This window comes from Lissotriton vulgaris, chromosome 7 (genome assembly GCF_964263255.1).
Source record: "Lissotriton vulgaris chromosome 7, aLisVul1.2, whole genome shotgun sequence".
Taxonomy (NCBI): domain Eukaryota; kingdom Metazoa; phylum Chordata; class Amphibia; order Caudata; family Salamandridae; genus Lissotriton; species Lissotriton vulgaris.
The window spans coordinates 2,711,688-2,734,615 of NC_141695.1; the positions used below are offsets into that span (position 1 = coordinate 2,711,688).

The window sequence follows — 22,928 nt, forward strand, 5'->3', positions numbered from 1 at the left end:
TAGAATATGAAGAAGAATATCCTCTGCCAATCGAAATTCTGCCTCTCCCACAATACGCCTGTATAATCTATACAGATAGCTTTGTACAGCATTTCAACGTAAAGAGCAAATCCTACAATGCAGCGTGTGCGATCATTAAAGGTCGTTGGCTGTGCGGTAAATTCAGACCGAAAGTAACAAAAACTGAATCTGTAAGAAACTGTTCGGTTCAGAGAACTGAAATCAGATCTTTAAAGATGGCGCTCGAAAATGCAGAACGTGAATTCCCGACACTTATAGTGTGCGATTCTCATTTTTGCGTCAATTCTTACAACAATAAACTGCAGAGTTGGATCGAAAACGACTACAAAGATGACACAGGTGCCACAATAAAGCATTAATTGCTCTGGAACGAGGTAGCTCTTTTACACAAAGAACTACAAAAGACTCATGTGATTCACGCACAGAGTCTTCGACGTGATGGCGTTCACGTTGCAGGGAATTCATTGGCTAATACAGCCAAAGCGGAAGCAACTAAACCGGCTTCCGTAGCCACAAAAAAGCGTACAGATAAGTACATAGACGGGGAAACCATGCTAGCAGTAAAAACGACCGTAAAAGGCGACTGTGCAGCACTACCCGTAAACTATCCACTCAATTATGCATACATAATCGATGCAAACTCCGTTCCTTTTGCTCGAATCCCTGGAGTGGGGGACAGAGTAATTCCAAACATGAACAGGAGAATATTTTTAATAGCAGACGCACACATGGGTTTGGGTCCTAGGCACAGAGAGATCAAGAAATCACTGACTGAATTACAATCAGTATTCTGGTGGCCGGGAATGAGTGTAGAACACCAAATATATGCAAACAACTGTGAAAACTGTAATAGGGATCGCAGTAGCGAACCTTGCTACCGGCTACCAATCAGAAAGAGCATAACGCTGCCTACACCCCATCCTGCGTCCTATTAATAGTTAAGACGCAAAGCGCTTAAAGAATGAGGCCGCCAGCGCTCGGCTGACGCTAGAACGGTTATAAAAGATTTGCGAGTCTTTATCGGCACATACGCAATTACCACGTTCCATTCTGACCAGGGTCCTGCTTTCAGCTCTCGAGCTTATAAGGAGACCATGGCTAGCATGGGAATTGGGTTGCGGTATTCTTGTCCGTCGCACCCCGAAGGGAATAGTGTGGTAGAAAGAAAAAACCGTGACATAAAGCAATCTATGGAAACAACAGTGGTCCCATGCTTATGTGATGCAACAAACAAAATAAATATAGACGAAATCGCTTCTATATTTTCAGAAGGACATGTCCAGCCGGACAGAGGTCTTCCAGGTTTACTTAATAAACACAGTATTTCAACAAATAAGATGTCAGGAGTACCTTCCACAATGCCCCTGTGTGGTACACAAGCCTGTGCCCGACACTAACGGGGTGAACACAAGTGGAGATAGTAGGAAAGGTTCAAGGCAAAACAAACGTTTTTTCTGTTTACATATAAATTTGTACAGAAAATATCACGCTGCACCATTACATAAAATCAAACAATCAGATTTGTATCGGGTGCATAAGCAAGTCGACGGCGTTTCGGTTTCATCAAAAAGTCATAGAAACCATCATCAGGACAATTAAATACTTTGCCTTTACATTAAACCTCAATTTTGCCTATGAAGAAGAAGATAAAGATATACTTTAGAAAACAGAATACATACAAGAATAAGTGAAGTGACTCTACGTGCGCTGTGCACATGCTGGATCGTCAGGGAGTGATGTTATACATAACCTTGCTATGGTATGGTCCCCAACCATCGGCCTGCTCTAACTTAATTCCTTCGTTTTATAGGGTGACTGGCCAAGTTTAAAAACGGGCATCTTGACGGTATTGACTTTCGATGCCTAAACACGCTCCTCCTCGGTAAGCATTGTACGCTGCCCTTCACTCTGAAGTAGCCCCACTTCCCGGCAAGTGCTTGATACACGATATTACCACGAATTTAGGTCACTAGCACCGCGGTCAACATCCCCTTATAATCACTAATGCCCTATAGGCACATTATAGCAATTTTGGACGCATGACCATACACTTGGTAATTGTGTCACTACCTTAATAGCAAGGTTATGTATAACATCACTCCCTGACGATCCAGCATGTGCACAGCGCACGTAGAGTCACTTCACTTATTCTTGTATGTATTCTGTTTTCTAAAGTATATCTTTATCTTCTTCTTCATAGGCAAAATTGAGGTTTAATGTAAAGGCAAAGTATTTAATTGTCCTGATGATGGTTTCTATGACTTTTTGATGAAACCGAAACGCCGTCGACTTGCTTATGCACCCGATACAAATCTGATTGTTTGATTTTATGTAATGGTGCAGCGTGATATTTTCTGTACAAATTTATATGTAAACAGAAAAAACGTTTGTTTTGCCTTGAACCTTTCCTACTATCTCCACTTGTGTTCACCCCGTTAGTGTCGGGCACAGGCTTGTGTACCACACAGGGGCATTGTGGAAGGTACTCCTGACATCTTATTTGTTGAAATACTGTGTTTATTAAGTAAACCTGGAAGACCTCTGTCCGGCTGGACATGTCCTTCTGAAAATATAGAAGCGATTTCGTCTATATTTATTTTGTTTGTTGCATCACATAAGCATGGGACCACTGTTGTTTCCATAAAATTGTTCCCCGAGGTCCCTGTTTGACTTGATTGGGGTCCCTTGTTGTTTAAGAATTATAAAGCAATCTATAACAGCGAAGGTATTAGGTTCAGGCGCTGGGTGGGTCAAACATTTAATAAGTGTCCAGACTAGTCTTAACAACATGCCAAGAAATTCTCTAAAAGGTTTCAGCCCATACGAACTATTGTTCGGAATTAGAATGCGAGTTCAGGACCTCGATAGTCAGATGTCAGTGGTACAAGAAAAAACAACAGACTTTGACATCAAAGATCGTTTGGCTGTTTTACAGGAACTGAATGAAACAAGAAAATCATTTAGCAACATAAAGTTAAAGCAACAGCCAAGTACCACTGACGAGGCACCACCCGCAACAGCCCCAGCAAGGCCTGTCTGGATTCCAAAGATTGGGGATCTAGTCAGAGAAAAGATCGCGGTGAAGAAGGAATTTGGGCCTTCTTACAGAAAAGCAGTACCTGTCTTAGCAGTCACCGGAACAAGATCAGTTGTGCTACCGCCCCTTGCTGGTAAAAAGGAGAACAGAGTCGTGTCTATCGATCTGGTAAAACCACAAGCATGTGGCCTATAATCAACAGTAGGCCCAGTGGACTCCCAAGAAACAACAGAATACCCAAACTTGCAACAATCCAAGAGGTTCAAACTGAAAGACTAATCACATTCGATCAGCCTGCAGTGCACAATGAAGGACTATGCAATAATGCCATGGAACTCGTGCCTCTTGAAACACAGATTGAAACAGTTCGTCAAGAAACAACACCAGTCTACACTAATGTGGCATCAGAAAGTGCTACCGAGAGACAGATTGAAAGAACCATCTCATCAATTGACAGAACTGCCTCTGGTTATTTCATCAACTTCGACAACTTCTCTGAAGATCAGAACGACCCCGAAGTGATGCCAGAAACAAAAAAGACTTTTAAAGAAAAAGCAATGGAACTCTTTCATCAACTGAAGGAAATCTACCTTATTTCCCCTTGGCTAGAGTTCTGGTTCGGTCTAGGTGTATTTTTCCTCCTGCTTTGGCTCATCATGGTACTGTGTTTGGGAAAATTCATTGAAGGAAAATATATTACAATGGACACAGCAAGTCAGAACGTCAACCTAGTCCTGAAACCACACAGATCATCCCACGTGAAGAAAAGAGAACTGTCAACAGTAAATGTCACAGCAATTCCAATACCTGGTGGGGTAGTATGGGAGAAAACAGACTATGAGATCTATGGTCCGGTCGAAATCCTGAAGTATCCTCATCAACTAAAGGTTTCCTTAGGTGACTTTGTAACACCTAGTACATTCTCTGATGATTGGGACTTTAACAGTATTAATGACATGATGTCTGATTTAGTAATGTCAGCTAGATTCACAGATCATGATTATTTACAAGGTTCATCTAGTTATGAGCAGTTATTCTGTTACACCCACTATGGGGATCATTACTTGCATAAATCTGCACAGCCTAGAAATGTTTTTATGTATAATCAATGGGAACATTGTTCTACACCACCTAAAAGCAGTTCTAAAGCATTTTTTGAGAAATTCAAATACTTCTCAGGGTTTAACACAAGTAATGCAGAAACGTTTTATTATAAACTGTTAGATAAAACAGGAATGAAAACAATGCTGACAAATTCTAAATTGATATATTCAGAAGCATTTTATGACAAAATGATGACATTTGGTTTTGATTATTGGAAAAATAATATTGAAACGAAAACAATTTGGGGTACAAAAGATTGGCAGGTGCAAGGCATTGAAGCACTGTTTAGAACCTGCATGATACCAGAACAAATGTTATTTTTAAATGACACAGTACACCAAACATCTTGTCTTGGCCTAGCTAAGATCAAAGACCTTAAAACACCGTCTATACCAAAGCCAATACCTGAGAATGCAACCACAGATATTGAGTTAGACGTGTCACAAATTTTACATTTCAACAGAACACATCCTGATTGGAAAAAGTGGTTAATCTGGCCTACAGACACAAATAGCTGTCAAGATAGATTCCTGAATAAAACACAGGGGTTAAAAATGACCAGATTAGACACTAGATACTCCCAGACACAACATCCAGGGATTATAACAACATACAGTGTAGGGAAACTCTGCCTAGAATGGCTAACTACATCCACACTGCCTGAAATTAAGCAACACTTGTCTTTACTAAAAGATGGTGCTGATTTGCGCGATTTCATTCTTGGACCACGCAAACAGCGTCAAAAGCATTTCATAGCGACCAGTATCTATGCTGCTTACAACGAGGCTTGGAAAGTAAAGCAAATTGAAACTGCTGAAAAAATACGAGAAATTGATCATATTAATTTGGAGAAATCACTTTCTGTGGTAGACAATGGGTTAATGACTCTGTCTTCCAGAATATATTCGTTGGACAATATTGTATCCTCTGCCTTTGATGTGATAGACAGAGATTTGCTTATGTTACAACATGGCCAGTCTCAATTACGCTCTATTATAGAATTAGGCTGGACGCTGCAAAATCTTCGTTCAGGCTATGTGCCTTGGCGTTTAATCAACACAACGTAATTTTTTTCCAGTTTTAACCTTACTGATAAACAGATCAGTTTGGCACAGAAAGGAGCAGACTATACAATCCTGAGCATCGAAAAACTCGAGAGATTACCATTGACAATGTCAGAGAGTCCTGTCATTGAATGGATAATACACGGAATTATCACAATTCCGATAACAACTTTCCGATTTAAAAAGTGCCTTGAGTACATACCTGCTGGCCAGTATGAACAATTGGGTAAAGGATATGTAAAATCTATATGGAAATTACCATACACTCATTCTTGCTATAGTGACAGCGACCTAAATGTATTTCTTAATGGTGAGAACTGTAAACATTCACTAAGCGGTATACTTTTGTGTCAGGGTATTAATTTACACGGAGCATGTGATGGAAATTCAAACAACCTTTCATGCCACCAGCTAGTCACACCTGCAACTCAGATAGAGCCCTTCTTTATGCAACTTTCGAACGGGAGTTACATTCTTAGAACGGATGACAGATGTTGTGGCCTCGCGCCAGGGAAAAGTTATCTAGTACAAGTAACGTCCATGGTCAAATGTTGTATGCAAGCATTGTTCCCGAGTGGGCCTCCAGACATAGTGACTCCCCTCTGGCCTCGTCTGAATCTCTATTCTATACGAATTGATACATTAAGCAAAATGAAATCTGTACTTTTACAGACAACAGTGCCTATAACGTCATCTAAAGAGACGTATGATCTTCTAGTTGCAAGGACGGCTACTGAAGTTCATGACCTTTTATCAACAAATTGCCCCGTGCATTTCGTAGAAATGTTCAGCCAACTCCTTAACATGTCTAGTGCAACAAGCATCCCAGGCATATTTAAGACAGTCTTTACGGGACTGCTAACACCCTTCCAGGCAATTTTGGGAATCTTTCCTAATTTTGTACACTCCATTTTTGGCGGCATACCATTATTTTTGGGACTCGTCGCAGGGATTCTATTTTTGACCCTCCTGCTACGTTATGGCAAGCCTCGGCTCAGACATAGCTCCCATGGGAATGGAAGAGACAATCCTAGCAATGCGCTACCGGGACAGGATAACTAACGTCCTTGGATTGGCCAGGCTGAGAGATCTAAACATGACCTGGTTCCTTTCATTCAGACCGATATGGCAAAATTGCATTTTACCTGTGCTACGGTGTATGCTTTGCGGCGATGAATGCGTGTTGGACATCTGTCTTTCACTTCCATCAGCAGTACCAATGGACGTCGATACTTTGCTCAGTCCAATAACGGCTCACGCATTGTGTTGTCCCCAGCGGCTACCAATCCTGATGACGGCATTCGTGGAAACTCCTGTACTACAGCCAAGTGGTAACAGTGGAGCGAGTGACAAAAGCAACATCATCCAGGTACAACGTTCTGTGAGTATTGCTGGTCCTGCCTTCGATGACAGCAATCATTCTCACACCTGCCAAGTTACAGCGCTATCTAATTTGGTTGAACTATCACCTGAATTTGTAGACCAATTCTTTGAGAGCCTGTCTGATACGATGTTCTCACCCATAGAGAAACAATAACTTTTAAGAAGCTTTCCGACACACAGCGTTCCCATGAACTCTGAATTCGGCCTTCAGTTTTGATCAACAAAAACTGCCAAGAGCTTTGGAAATCTATTTTCTTTGAATTGGACAATTTTTCTAATATTGACCTTTTTTGGCACGAACAATTCTTTGCTTAACGTAAAAACTATTCTTAGAGAACAGAAGCTTCACACTTCTATTTCTAAACACATCTAGAGACATAACAACATTACACCAGCCTCTAGCACACATGTTATTACAATGCATTTTTATGTGATGATTTATCTCGCGTTTCTTCTGTCAGAGATACTTCATGTGTAATTCTTTATGCATAATCGTTCATTGATTTCATATGCAATAATTTTTTGAATGATTACTATGCTTTAAAAAACGTACAGTACCTAAATTCATGTATTAAAAGTACGCCTATTTCGAATGCATTTATGTATTTTGGGGTGGGCAATGTTACACATGCATCTAATTGCTTAGTTTTAGTAATTTTGATGGACATTAACCCGTGGAGTGGGTGTTGCGTGTTTATCTAGGTTCCTGATCGATACTGTGACCTTATGCCCCTGTTCGGCTATAAATCCATTTATTCCCTATATTGGCATAACCGTTCAAGTGCGATTTTCTGAAAAGTCATCTCTGGCCTCACACGAACAGAGCCACATTCCATAATAGTTCCCTCTGCCACTTCCTTTGCGACCAATTAGTGCAATGACAGAGCAGTAGTCACTATCTGATATTCCTAGATAACACTCCGAGTTCTTCAACAAGATAAAAACTTAGCAAACCTGGAAATCCCCGCTTGCTATGTTTTGATTAGTAATGGAACTCTAATGAGCAACTGATAACTATCACTTCCTAGTGACATCTTTAATTGACGTCTTATGTCCAGCAAACTTGCGTCAAACCCGGCACCTGTCAGGTATAAATATTACCAACGTTGCCTTAAGCAATCGCCTGTTGTACGAGCTACTGAAGCCAGCTGCCTGCACGACCCCGTGTTGGTAAATCTAGCACTCTGTCGCTGCAGCCTGCTATCCTGTGGTGGTGAAGCTGCTGATACCATTATCGCCGCTACAGCGCGAACTATGGTGCAGTACGCTTAAGGAGCTGAACAGCCATCCCTCTGCGAAGACATCCAGCAGATTCCAGCTGCCCGCGGACGCTGTCCCCCCTCCTTCCTCGACGCGCTGAAGAGCAGCCGCTGCCTTTCTCGTGCAGAGAAATCCAGCTACAGCGTTTCCGGTTTACCCTCGCGGGTGACTGGGATATCGAGAGAGACCCCTGATGGAGATACCAATCCTCCATCATTCTATTCAGAGGTATGGTGTTGACTAAACCCTTAGACGAGAATTCTTGAAACAAACCTTGGCAAAACCAACTTAACTTAAAGCTACTTACTTACTCCCCTTTCACGTGTTAGGCTTAGGTCAGGCACACTGGGGTAGGCTTAGTTAGAAGCACCAGTTGAGTATGTTAGCCTAATGTATATATGACTGTATATATGTTTTATTACTTTTAAACCATTGTATGGCTAAGAAACCATATCAATGCTTTTACAGTTCTATTTCGCAATACTTATCTTACTGTACGTACTTTTTATAATAACAATTATTGCAATTGTGGCAATACATTTCTCTTGTACGAGAAGAAAGACTGTTCAATAAATGTTAACCCTTTATTGATACACGCCCGTCTCTCTATTCTCTACATCTCGTGAAAGTAAACTGCACTAGACTGACTGAGTGAAATACCTGTCTATTGTTTCACACGACCCTAGAGATTGACTCTTGATCTGAGGAGCAAAGTTGTCATGTTGCACGGTTGTTGGAAAACTGAATCCCTTCTTGTCTGTGCCAAGGAAGCTGATCACTTCCTATGCAGAGAAGAAAGTTTCCAGTGACCTCTGAGCTAGTTGGTAACACAACCCAATTAAGTTTAGCATAGTCAGTGGAGGCCTGGAATATCCGCAGTTCCACGTCGATACTACTGTTTATGTTATTCCAATGCGCAGGGCCTAGTGGGAAACTAGGAACTACACTACAGTTGAATTAATCATTCTTCACAGAATTAAACTCTGTTGTCACAAAAACTGTATGAGCATCCCTGAGGACATGGCTGGAGCTAGGAAAGCTGATGCGACTCTAAGTGACAGAGACATGAGGATTCCCAATGTGGAAGGATGCGATTGTACAGCCCATATGTTATGGCCAATGAGATGGACTGCAGTCTGGACATATCCGAAGGCCACGCAGATCCATAAGGACTGTGGAGATGTAGGGGGTGTGGGAATGTTGTTGGGAACCAAGAAGGGACTTTTGAGGTTCACAAGTGTGGTCTGGGTTGCATAGTATTGCTGGAAAGTAGAGTGGGCAAAAAAACATTGTATGCACCTGAGATACCACTATGGAGCTAGCAGAGTTTTGAAGAACTCACATACACTTGTGTTCTGGTTCATGGAGGACCTGACTGGATTGTTCTTATTGGAGCAGGGTTATGACGTATTTGCACTGTGGCAGCATCCAAACTGATGTGGCATGGTGTGCAAACAAATGATGAACTAGGACTGTACCATAGTAATTACTAGTGGCTGAGATTATTTCATACATTCCATCCTTCCCATTTTCTATACTTCAGGAGGACTCAGAGCCCGCTTGCTCCGAAGACTCAAATGGAATACTTACTGGTGGGGTCTTTAGGCATGTGGTGACTATTTTCTATGCTTCCCTGTCTCCTGCGTCCTACACTGCCCTGACTGCATTGAAGCAGCAATGGAAGTTGTGCCTGGGAATGTAAATCACAGCCGTAGAGTGGCCCAAGGTTTTTGAGATATCCTAACATTGTAACAAGGAACCCTAGCTTCATGTGTATATACAAATAAATTACCTACATCAAACACATTTACACCCTAGGAGAGGCCAGAATGTCCCTGGACTCACCAGATCTGTCTCTGCCCGAGGGATCAATTGATACACGTTGACTATCACACGGTGTAGGATTCCCCTCAAATACAACCCTACTGGGCTTCTGTCACCAAAATAACAGCAGCAATATCTTGGAAGGGGGTACCCACGGACCCCTTGGTTTGTCTGTAGGACTGAGGCAAAGAACCAAAAATTCATAGGTTTGCCTTTGGCCTCACCCAAGAGGTATACAGCGATGGGGTGGAAGGCAGGAGTAGATCTTGAATGTGTTTCCTGGCTACTCAAGGAGAAGAAATGGTTGATGGTGGAGTTGGGTGTGGTATGAGGGGCTGTGAGGCGAGGAGGAAGGGGTGAATTGGTGATCACCTCCATCCGTGGGGGTATGAACTGCATTGATGATGCCCTTATTGATTAGATGCTTTACGGCTGGTTGAAAGGTGCTCTAAATGATACATTGGATGCACTTTGTCAACCAAATATGTGTACACAGGTCCCCAATGAAAGACTCTTCTATGTACGTGTTGGCGGGTGCCATTACATGGACTGATTGAAGCTGAAGTAGAAGTGAATTTCCTTTCAGTAATTAATCTGAATAGAATCCATTTTTTGTTTGACATTCACTTTGTATTTCAAGGCGGGTAATTCCATATTCCGAGGGTAAGGTCACCACTGGATATACCATTTGTCAACAGCCAACCCATGTTTCACCTCCTCAGACTGACATGCCTGGGGCTTTCTCATGGCTTCTAGGAAACAATAGCAAATCCCTTCACATTTTCAGTTAAAGAATACTTTCAATAGTGTATATATATCTCCTCAGCCCAGCAGTTCTGTGCTCCCTCTGGTTACTTTCTTCCACTTTCTGATATTTTTGTGTCAATTTAAGTCACAACAAAAGCTCAGATTGTGCAGTAAAAACAGAAAACAAAAACAAAATATCACTGGGTGCCCTTGAGTTCCTGTCACAGTAAAAAACAAAAACAAAAAAAACAATCCAGAATGGTGAAGCCAAGAAGCAGCCCTGGCAGCTCCCTGCTTCCAAGGCAGAACAGAATGGGGAGTTCCTTCAACAGTGAAAGGTTCCAGGAGAGGGTGAACTGCCTGGGCAGAGGTCTGGGGAGGAGGCTCTCCTTAGATCCTCCGGGAAGTGGGAAGGGAGGCAGCACCTCTCCTTTGGGCTCTGACACCTAAAAAGGAAGTTGGACCCAAGGCAGAGGGAGGCTGAGGAGGGAAAAGCCTGAGAGGGGCCTACCACATGGACTGGTACCTCGCTGCCTCGCGATGGAGTCACTATGAATGAGTTTGAGCTCGAGACACACTGTCCTGGTCCTGTGATCTGGGCAGCGGTTGAAGTTTTTTTTAATAACTGATGTAGTCCTTGTTGTTACGTGGCTTTCAAAGTTCTGGACATAAAATTACGTTATCTAATATTAGATGCTATAATGTTGTGATGTATGTAACTTACAAACAAGATGTAACATTGGAAACATTTTGAAAATTAATAAACAGAAATTTAAAAAAATATTGCGGAGAGTAAATATGATCTTACATTTTAATGTTTTAGTTGAATGTTAAAAATAAGTATTTTAATTCAATGTACATTTATAATATTACATTAATGTTAGGATTTTTTTTAACTAACTTATGAACTTTAATCATTTTCTCAATAGTTTCCAATCAGGAGATCTTCATCAGGGTGGCCGGGATCTTCATCTACAGGTAAACATTTACCGGTGGTCACTTTACACGTGTCATTTCAGTATTAGTTGTTTCCACCCCAAGAGCCGAGGGGTTTGAGACATGTAACTCTACACTTAGGTGTAAATATACACTCGGAAATGGTGACTGGAAAAAAGGGTAGACTTGAACACTGGTGCAGAAGTAGATTTACACTTGAGGAAATGCACATGTGTAGGATTACCATTGAGAATATGACACTTGTGTTTACTGTGACCCGTGCATGCATTGTTTTTCACTTAATACTAACAATATGCAGTATTTGGCTTACTTGATGACTTCAGAAACACATTCAATATTTGGGGTTCGCGACGTGAAGGGCGAAGCCATTGACGCTTCTTGCTCCGAAAGAGAGATACCAACGTGAGCCGTTCTAAGTGCCTGTTGAACAAAAATGTGTAAAGGTTATATTATATATTTCCATGTGAATAGCTTTTGCACTGCAATGTAATACAGTTCTAACTGAAAACCCCAAAGCACAACTGGCAAAAAAGGAATTAAGACACTACACTCCCGGAAAAAGAACCTTCTTCCTTTCTGAAGGCATGAAGAGACTCTTACATACAGGACGGCTGCCTGGTCCATGTGATAAATAAATGTACTGATGTTTGACACATGCTGGTTGTACTTCCCCTGACACCATTTGTAGCCACAAGAGGACTTTATAGAGCAGTGATTCCAACCAATCAAGTTCTAGGAGGAGTTAGAGGAATCAATAATGTGATCCTTGATAATAGTGAAGGTCTATCTTAATGGCTCAGATGCTTCTCCCACTGATGCCTCGAGGACATCCAGCAGTCTGTGCATGGCAAGGTGCAGGGCTTCTTATACTCACCCCACAGTCGTTGGCACCATCTCCACACATTCCCACATAGTAACTAGAAAACAAAAGATAGAGACAGTGAGTTCTGAAGCTGAAGTCTTGATGTTTTCAACAAAATCCTCCTAGTGAACAACAAATCATTGTACTTCATTCTCATGCCCATGCTCCTAATTGTCCACATGAAGTGCTGCTCAGTGATAGGCCGGGACAAGCGACCATGATCTCTGTAACTCTACTTTATCAAAAGGATAATATAAGGTAAAGGAGGCCTCAGAAGTATCCTTGTCGCCCATAGCAAACCTGCCATTCGGAAAATAATCCTACTTTAACACCTGCGATGAGGCATCTGCATATCTATCTAAAAGTGGTTCATCTTCTTTAAACAGTACACTATCAGCCCCACCTCCTTTAACCTCAAAGACCTCATTGGCAAGGCTCTAACATACGTCGCCTATGAAGTTCAATCTTTTCCTGAGTTTGTGAAATGCTCAAAATTCTGCACATAAACTGCAAATGAAATAGATTGTGGCTGATAATCATCCTCATGATGGAATCTAGGAGGACTTTTTTTCCTGTGTGATGCTGAAAGGGATAAGTCATGTGGCGTAAGAAAACTTTAGGGGACAGGAGCTCTCAGGCCAGGGGCCCGCTGCCCGTGCAAAGTGCCGGTGGGGACCCCCTGCAATTTGGGGGCTAATGTCACGCCACTCAAGAAAGTTGTCATAAAAATCTAAACTTCTTCTATCCTCACTGGAACTGCCTTGCTCAATGCAGGGCCAGTTTTGAAGTAGGAGTTAAGGTGGAATAATATATGTTTTTGGATGTTAAATTATCCCGTGCAGATCTGTATTTGCATATCAATTTGTTTGTTACAGAAAGTACATTCATGTGATCATTCCTCCTCCGTCAACTGGTCGCGTCTATGAATCTGAAGGTTACTGCTTCTAGTTCTTTGAAAAGGTCTCCTTTATAAGCCCTGGTGAGTTACTGTATAGCATCTACTTTTATTATCATTTGCAAGGGATAGCAGCATACACGCCATTTGTATTTTTTGTGCTAAACTTCTATTGAGTGATTTTTTTTATTTGCTTTGGGCCAACAATCTTTGTAAATGTTAATGAGGTGTCAAAATCCCTTAAAACACAAAGGGGCATTTGTCCACCTGGGATCTGTCTCTGGTCTGGACGCTTTGATGCCCTCTCCCTTTGAGCCCTTGCTTTCTGTGGTTCTCTGCCATTTGTCCTTCATGACCTTCTTTTTGGTGGCCATTTCCTCTGCTCGCCGCCTGGGTGAGCTGGGCGCTCTCTCTTCCAAACATCCTTTTTGTCATATTTTGGAGGACTGGATTGTTTTGAGACCTATCCTTTCCTTTCTTTCTAAGGTGGATCCTCAATTCCACTGGGTTCAGGAGTTGGTTCTTTCTTCCTTTTTTTTGATTCTCCGGTGTCGGAGTCTGAGGTGCGGCTGCATTCTTTGGATGTTCGGCGGGCTCTCCTGGTCTATTTGGAACGGGTCGCTCCTTTCCGTTTCTCTGGTTCGTTTTTGTTTATTTTGGGCTTGTGAATCGGGGTTTGCGTCCTTCTACTCCTTCCTTGAGTCGTACATGGCGGCGGGGCACCTTTCTCCTTTGGGGGTTCAGGTTTGTTCCACTCGGTCCATGGCAGCCTCCTGTACAGGAAGTCCATGGGGCTTCCATTTCGAAGATTTGTCATTGTCCTTTGCCTCTCGTTCCTGGATTGGCCGAGTGCTTGTCCATGCTGGTTTTGGGTCCAAAGGGCCATATTATCAAGAAAGGGTGATACATTATCGCCGATTTTATCGGCAGGAAACTGCCGCTAAAGCGGTGATAATGGGCTTGATAATACGCCCTTGTGAATTCCCATAGAAGCCCATGTTAACACCAGAACCTGGGCTTCTATGGGAATTCACAAGGACATATTATCACGTGGTATGGGTGTCTGGTGAGGCAGGGATGCCTCCATGCGTAAGTAAGGGAAGCGAGGGAGTAGGACTCAGAGTAATGCAATTACCGGTAAGTAATTAATACAAGACTTAACGCCACCAGAACGTCGGAAAATGTGATGTTCTAGTGGCATTAACTCCTTGTAAATATGCCCCAAAATGTGAAGAAATATAATGAATAAAATAGCAAACACTTTATATCCCTGTGCCCAGAAGGGCCTCACGGACGCAAGAATATACCACCATTGTAAGTCGGCCATCGGGGCAAAAAGTTACAGATTAAAACGTTTTTGCCTGTTCCTACTTTATACATTATTTTTTATTTCAATGATTCGCTTCTTTGGGAAAATCATGAGCGATTTGCATGAGTTACCTGCTTGCTGAATTTGAAATTTTAACTGCAGATGAGACCAAAAAGGACAGCCACGTCAGCAGCTAAACTTGAGGCTGCCTGTCCTGATGGAGAAGGGACGGAATTTTCTTGCCTGTCCTTACCTTTGTGTGTGACCTTTTTTCCGATTTTTAGTTAGTCCACTTTCACTAATGTACAGCTTTCTGTTTTTTTTTTAACACAGACTCGTTGCATTTATTAATTTCATAACATTGTCACGTCTCTTACAGTGGAGAAGTGGTCATTGTGTACTGGTGAATCATATCGCAAGTTTTACAGAACATTATCAAGCATCCAGTGTCTGTTCATAGATAGACTTTGCCATAGAGTTGTGCAATTCCAACATTGCCCCCCCCCAAACAGCTAGACAATGTCACCTATCATTCGTGGCATTGTGTGGGGGCGGCGGAGTGTAATCCATGAATCTGCAGTGTTGTGAAGGCGTAGCGGACACCTCAATATTGTGATCTAAACTTTTGCTTTCTGGTTTTATCCATGTGTTTTATGCCTGTTTCCACAACACACTGATTAAAGAGGAACCAAAAAAAAGGAAAAATTGACTACCAATTATAACAAGCATTAGCAAAACCAATAGGCCTGGTCTTGGCAAGCTGGTGCAATGATTTTTTTTTATTATTTCAAGCATATGAAGCAAAAATAAAAAGGGAAAATATAAAATTATGCCAAGAAATAAAAGTTGCTTGTTTATGCTAGCATTTTTATTGCTTAACAATTATTCGCTAATGCATATGTTTTACAGCTACAGTGTCTCATACACTCTTTCTAGCATAAACATTAGTAAGGAGGTCAAGAAAGAAAAAACATGATTTAAATTTGATCTAAAAATACCTTAAATAAAAAGCACACTTAGATCCAACTTTGCTACTGAGGAAAGAGGTCAACAATTTGAATAAATACAGAGAATACATTGTTTTTAAACTTGATAACAATAAATATAAGTTATTTTTAAGACGGGGATAAAAAAGATTTAAAAAATGTAATCAAATTGTAACAAACAAATTCTTTTGGGGTAAATTGATGCAGACAATCAAACCGTTAATGGCAAATAGATTTTATCTAAAACATATGGGTTTTAAGAAACAAAGTCAAGTTGCTGCTAAAACTTTATTTGTGGCAGATATAAACATGTGGCCTAAATCTTGATCTCCTCCTTTATAAAGCTTACGTAATCCTGTTTTGTCCCGATATTAATTATAAACGCTTAAAGGCAATATCCTTAGACGAAGCTTAATGATGCTGGGTAGAACGCTGTGTTCTAGTGTAAACCTCCAATGGTTTTGATAGGTCTTATACTCAAGAGAAGCTGCATAGGACCTATAGTGGGACAACTGAGAGCAGTGAGCAGAGTCTTAGTCAAAGCTCAGGCGATGTGCCATATTTTAAAAAATAGCTTTAGATGGACCCGCGACCGAGACTGTAAAAGTGACATAGCGCAGTCGAAGTATAATAAAGCTACTACGAGATTTTCATTAAAAGTGTAATTACCCGACCCAACCTTATATGTTTCGTTCTTTACGAGAGCTCTCAGAATATCTCTTCCCGCAAGTAACACATTATATGCCCCTCTAAGTACATTGGCCAAGGCATTTTCATAGGCACAAGTCAGCGACAATTCCAAACTAATGCCTGCGCAGGAGTATTTTTCGTAGTGACTTCCCTTTGTTCTTATTCAGAATATGCCATTAGTTTATTTGTAAACATTCTAATGCGAATGTGAAGGTGGGAGGGATTTTAGCACAGTATATTTCCAGGAGTAGATACAAATTTCTCTTATCAGAAAAAGAATAAAAACTATTTAATGCACTTACATGTGCTGTAGCCTTAAATTCCAAGGGGCAGATTTACAAGCCCCTTGCGCCACATTTACGCCGCTGTTGCGTCACTTCTGTGACAGCCAACAAGAACGCCACCCACAGACACCATCACCTCATCAGATCCATCAAAAGGGCCTCATTCAAAGACAACAGCACACAACAGCAAAGAGCTTTCCAACCCCAGCTCCAACACCAACGACATCCCACCTTCGCAAGACCTGTGTGACTCACTGGCCACTTTCTTCCATCGCAAGATTGGAGACATCCACAACAACTTCACAACCCAACCACCACGACAACCACTGAAACCTGCGTTCCCACGACCACCAGCCACACCAACCGCATACTCTCCTGGACCCAAATCAACAACGACGGCACCATCAAGATCATGAACACCATCCACTCTGGATCTTCATCAGACCCTTGCCCACACCACTTCTTCAACAAAGCCAGCACCGCCATTTCATCCAATCTCTGGAAAACCATCAACATCTCCTTTGAGACAGCAACCTTCCCAGAGAGGTGGAAACACACCGAGATTAACGCCTTACTCAAGAAACCCAAGACGGATCCCATGGACCTCAAGAACTTCCGGCCCATATCCCTGCTCCCAGTTCCGGCGAAGGTCATCGAGAAGACCGTCAACAAACAACTGACCCACTACCTTGAGGAGAACAGCATCCCGGACCCATCACAGTCCGGGTTCTGCAGCAACTACAGCACCGAAACTGCCCTCATTGCCACCATCGATGACATCAGGACCCTGTTAGACAACAGAGAAACCACAGTCCTCATCGGCCTGGACCTGTCAGCCGCCTTCGACACGGTCTGCCACCAAACACTAAAAACAAGCCTCCATGATGCCAGGATCCAAGAAAAGTCCCTGGACTGGACCTCCTTTCTCTCCGGCAGAACACAGAGTGTCCACCTCCCCACCTTCGGCTCCAAAGCCACTGCAATCATTTGCGGTGTACCCCAGGTCTCATCCCTCAGCCCAACGCTGTTCAATATCTACATGGCACCACTCGCCCACTTTGCCCAACTGCACGACCTCAACATCATCTCCTAAGCCGGCGACACCCAGCTGATACTCTCCCTCACCAAGGACCCCCACACCGCCAAAACAAACCTCCACAAAGGATTGAAGGCAGTTTCCGAATGGATGAGGAACAGTCGACTAAAGCTGAAATCAGACAAGACGGAGTTCCTCATCCTCGGATCCACCCCTTTGGCCTGGAATGACTCCTGGTGGCCTACCGCACTGGGAACAGCTCCAACGCCCACCGACCACACCCGCAACTTAGGGGTCATCACCCTCCGCATGCTCCACAAGATCTACAGGTGGATCTCCACCGAAACAAGAAAAACGGTCACCCAGGCCCTCGTCAGCAGCAGGTTGGACTAAAGAAACGCCCTCTACGCAGGTTCCTCGGCCAAACTCCTGAAACGGCTTCAACGCATCCAGAACACCTCTGCACGACTGATTCTCGACATCCCTCACCGCAGCCACATCACACCGCACCTGCGAGACCGGCACTGGCTCCCTGTCAACAAGAGGATATGCTCCAAGCTCCTCACCCATGCACAAAAAAGCACTCCTCAACACCGGGTAGCGTACCTCAACAGCCAACTCAACTTCCACATCCCCACCCGCCAGCTCCGCTCCACTGACCTCGCCCTGGTCACAGTCCCCCGCATCCGAAGAGCGACCTCCGGCGGCAGATCATTCTCCCACCTCACCGCCAAGACCTGGAACACCTTCCCCATCTACCTACGGCAGACCCAAGACCTGCTGACCTTCAGAGGACTCCTCAAGACCTGGCTCTTTTAGCAGTACCAGCACCCCCCATCCACCCACCGCCTTTAGACCCTCGCAGGTATGTAGTGTGCCTTCCAAATGCCATGATTGATTGATTGATTGATTGCATGCAACTTGCAGCACCAAACTTATTCCACAAAACAATTTTGCTGCTACAAAAGTGTCCTTTATTTTACTTGACTTGAAAACGGCCTCTGATCGATGGCCCCAAAACGACAGACCTCCCTTGCATGACTTCAAGACGCCAGGGGGGTGAGGGCGGGGGGGGGGAGTCCCTTAGGTAAATAGATTTTAGGTGATTGATTTACGTGGCAATTATGTCATCTAAAAGCGCTCCCAAAGATGTAAATGTATGTAATGTAATTTATAGGCATTTATATAGCGCACTACTTACCCGGAGGGTCCCAAGGTGCTTCGACCGCTGCGAAACCCTTCCTGGCTTCCCTGAGAGATGGTCCCTTAATGGGTATCTCCAGGGTGAGACCAGGCATCCCCGGCGGTCTGGTGGGGCCCTTAGTGAAGATGAGGCAAGCTAATGCCCAGAGTTGCCGAGTGTGATCGCTGATCAGAGTGGGCACCGAGGCAAGAGAATTATCGAGTCTGCTGACCCTGGTCCAGAAACCTGCCGCGCCGGGAATCGAACCCTGGTCCCGGGCCATTCTCTGCACTCGGGTCTGCCGCCTCTAACCAGTGAGCCACTTGGCTCCAGCAAGTCGGTTACAAGCAACGGTTGAAGTGCACTTTATAATACATGGGAACTGTGATGCTGCAGGCAGAGGGGTCGGGGTCAGTGAGTGTGGGGGTGTGGTCAAAGGTCTGGCTATAAAACTTAATATCCTGAACTTTTTTGGGTCTTTCACCTTCAGGTATCTACATATAAAATAATGCGTAGCTTAAGTGAAAAATAAGTCAAGAGTTAAATTAATCGGTGGGAAAGGCACCATTGTAAGCTATGAAACCTCTTTTAGTGAACGCACTGCAGAGGGCTGTGAGTATCACAGAGCCACAGAATCTTGGTTGGTGCAGCGGACAATAGTGACCAGTGTATGTTTGTGCTGGGCGGTCCCAGCCTGTGACAGAAAGCACTGTGGATATGTAGGTTATTTTAAATTTGCAAACACACAGTCTGAGATAGACTGCTACAAAGTGTGTAAAAATGTTTCAAATAAAATGATCCGGTCGCGGTCGCGCCCGTCCGCGACCGGATCGCGACCAGCGCCAGGACCCCTGGACCTCGAAGATCACGACCTACCCGCCTGACGTACTCAGCCGCCACCCTCATCGCTCTCAACACCGGCCGACTCCCAGAATGCCACCAAGCCACTCCAAGACGCACCCACGGACCGTTCAGCTGCCACGCCTGCAAGTTCTCCTGCAGCCGGACCAGCCCCGCACCAGCACCCGCCAAGTCGAACTCCAGCAGCACCCACCTCAAGTGCATCCTGCTCAACACTCGCTCCGTCCACAGACACGCCATCGAACTCTGGAACCTCCTCGACACCACAGCCCCAGACGTTGCCTTCCTCACGGAGACCTGGATGAACGCCTCATCAGCTCCCGACATCGCCATCGCTATCCCAGAGGGCTACAAGATCGTCCGGAGGGACCGAAACGCCAACCAGATGGGAGGAGGCATCGCCATCATCCACAGGAACACCATCCGCCTCACGACCAGCACCGACAACACCCTGACCAGCGCCGAACACCTGCATTTCCTGATCCACACCAACCCGAACACCACCCTCAGAGGCACCCTGATCTACCGACCCCCGGGACCACGCACGCAATTCAGCGAGGACATCGCCGACTTCGTCAGCCCGCATGCCCTCCCCTCCGCTGACTACATCCTCCTGGGAGACCTCAACTTCCATCTGGAGAACAACAACGACCGCAACACCAGCACCCTGCTCGACAACCTCGCCAACCTGGGACTCAAGCAACTGGTGTCCACCCCCACCCACCTCGCCGGACACACACTCGACGCCGTCTTCTCATCCAGCACAGACATCGACTTCAGCCACACCACAGAGCTTCAATGGACGGACCACAGCTGCGTCCACTTCACCTTCAAGAGAACAACGACCCACCAACACCAGCAACACACCGCCCGCAGAAGCTGGAACAAGATCACAGCAGACCAGCTCGCCACCTCCCTGAGCCAACACCCTCCTGCCAGCTCAGCGAACCCCAGCCAGGCCGCCGATAACATCACGAAGTGGATCAGCAACTGCGCGGACGAACTCGCCCCGCTGAGGACCCCGCCTAGCAGACCCGGCAGCAAGAAGGCCCCATGGTTCACAGATGAACTCAAGAGCTCCAAGAAGAACTGCCGAGCCCTCGAGAAAGCCTGGAAAAGGGATCCGACACCTGACAACAGGACCTCCTACAAACTTGCCACCCGGAAACACCACCAGCTGATCCGCGCCGCCAAGAGAACAGCATTCAAGGACCGGCTGGACAACAACGCACACAACAGCAAGGAACTCTTCAACATCGTGAAAGAGCTTTCCAACCCCAACGCAGGAAACAACGACATCACCCCATCGCAAGACCTCTGCAACTCCCTCGCCTCCTACTTCCACAACAAGATCACAGACATACACAGCAGTTTCAACAACCAACCAACGCACACCACGACCGACCAGCCACCCCCCCCCACCACCACCCTCCACGCCTGGACCCCGATCAGCACAGAAGACACCATCCGCACGATGAACTCAATCCACTCCGGATCACCGACCGACCCCTGCCCCCACCACATCTTCAACAAGGCCGACGCTGTCATCGCACCCCACCTGCGAGACATCATCAACACATCCTTCGACACCGCCATCTTCCCCGAGAGCTGGAAACACGCCGAACTCAGCGCTCTACTCAAGAAACCAACAGCGGACCCCACCGACCTCAAGAATTACCGCCCCATCTCGCTTCTCCCGTTTCCAGCCAAAGTCATCGAGTAGACCGTCAACAAGCAGATGGCCGCCTTCCTCGAGACGAACGGATCCCTCGACCCCTCACAGTCCGGCTTCCGAGCCAAACACAGCACCGAGACCGCCCTCATCGCCGCCACCGATGACATCCGAGCCCTGATGGACAATGGAGAAACAGCGGCCCTCATCCTCCTAGACCTCTCCGAGGCATTCGACACGGTCTGCCACCGCACCCTAATACAGCGCCTCAGCAACATCGGCATCCAGGACAAGGCGCTGGAATGGATCATCTCCTTCCTCGACGGAAGAACACAGCGAGTCCGCCTACCACCGTACAAGTCAGAGGCCTCCGAAGTCATCTGCGGCGTCCCCCAAGGATCATCCCTGAGCCCCACCCTCTTCAACGTCTACATGACCCCCCTCGCGGCCATCGTACGCAAACACCACCTCAGCATCATCTCCTACGCCGACGACACCCAGCTGATCCTCTCCCTGACCAACAACCCCGCCGCCGCCAGGGCCAACCTACATGAAGGGATGAAAGAGGTAGCCGAGTGGATGACGACCAGCCGCCTGAAACTGAACTCGGACAAGACGGAGGTCCTCATCCTGGGCTCCTCTCCCTCCGCCTGGGACGACTCCTGGTGGCCTCCCGCCCTGGGCACCGCACCCAAACCGACAGACCATGCACGTAACCTGGGCTTCATCCTGGACTCCTCCCTCTCCATGACCAGGCAAGTCAACAGCGTCTCCTCGGCGTGCTTCAACATCCTACGCATGCTACGGAAGATCTTCTGGTGGATCCCCACAGAGACCAGGAAGACCGTCACCCAGGCCCTCGTCACCAGCCGACTGGACTACGGCAACGCCCTCTACGCCGGGACCACCGCCAAGCTCCAGAAGAGACTCCAGCGGATCCAAAACGCCTCAGCCAGACTCATCCTCGACATCCCACGATCCAGCCACATCTCCGGACATCTGAGAGACCTTCACTGGCTCCCCATCAACAAGAGAATCACCTTCCGCCTCCTCACCCACGCACACAAAGCCCTACACGACCAAGGCCCGAGCTACCTCAACAGCCGAGTCAACTTCTACGCTCCCAAACGCCACCTCCGATCAGCCAACCACGCCCTCGCCGCCGTCCCCCGCATCCGAAGAGCAACCACAGGAGGAAGGTCCTTCTCCTACCTGGCCGCCAAGACCTGGAACTCCCTCCCGTCCGATCTGCGCCTGACCCAAGACCACCTCTCCTTCAGGAAGAAGCTGAAGACCTGGCTGTTCGAGCAGTAGCAGCACCCCCCCCCCCCAGCGCCTTGAGACCCTACGGGTATGTAGCGCGCTTTATAAGTGTCACTGATTGATTGATTGAGTATTACCCAGACTGTGTGTAATGCAATTTTATTATATATCTGTCCCTTAAAAGCACACACTTCACAGCTGTGCTGGTAACTCCCTTGCAATACCACCTAAAAGTTTCAAGTGATTCCATCAACTAAAGCCAATACCACTCCTTGCAGATTAACCGGTCGCGCACCTTTGCATTTCTTCCAGGCAGCAGCACCCTGGCAGGAAGGCTGGTTTATTGTTTCGCTCTCTGCCCCCCTGCCTGATACTTCAGCTGAAGTACTAAAGCTTTTCGAAATTAACCATCCTTGGACCTTTTTTTTAACAAAATGTAGGAGAATGTTTTTTTATAAATTATAATATGTAAGGCACGTCGTGCCCCTCC

At 45.5% G+C, this 22,928-nt stretch overlaps 1 protein-coding gene across 1 annotated transcript in view; it reads right to left on the minus strand.

Annotated features, from left to right (window-relative positions):
- The window catches only part of LOC147700478 (putative cation-transporting ATPase 13A4), a 965,394-nt gene that overhangs the window by 173,505 nt on the left and 768,961 nt on the right, over window positions 1–22,928 (minus strand). Inside the window, exons 22-23 of the mRNA XM_086928423.1 lie at window positions 12,272–12,314; window positions 11,708–11,817 (exon numbers count right to left, since the gene is read on the minus strand). Coding sequence (XP_086784549.1) covers window positions 11,708–11,817; window positions 12,272–12,314 — 153 coding nt within the window. The remainder of the gene's footprint in view (window positions 1–11,707; window positions 11,818–12,271; window positions 12,315–22,928) is intronic.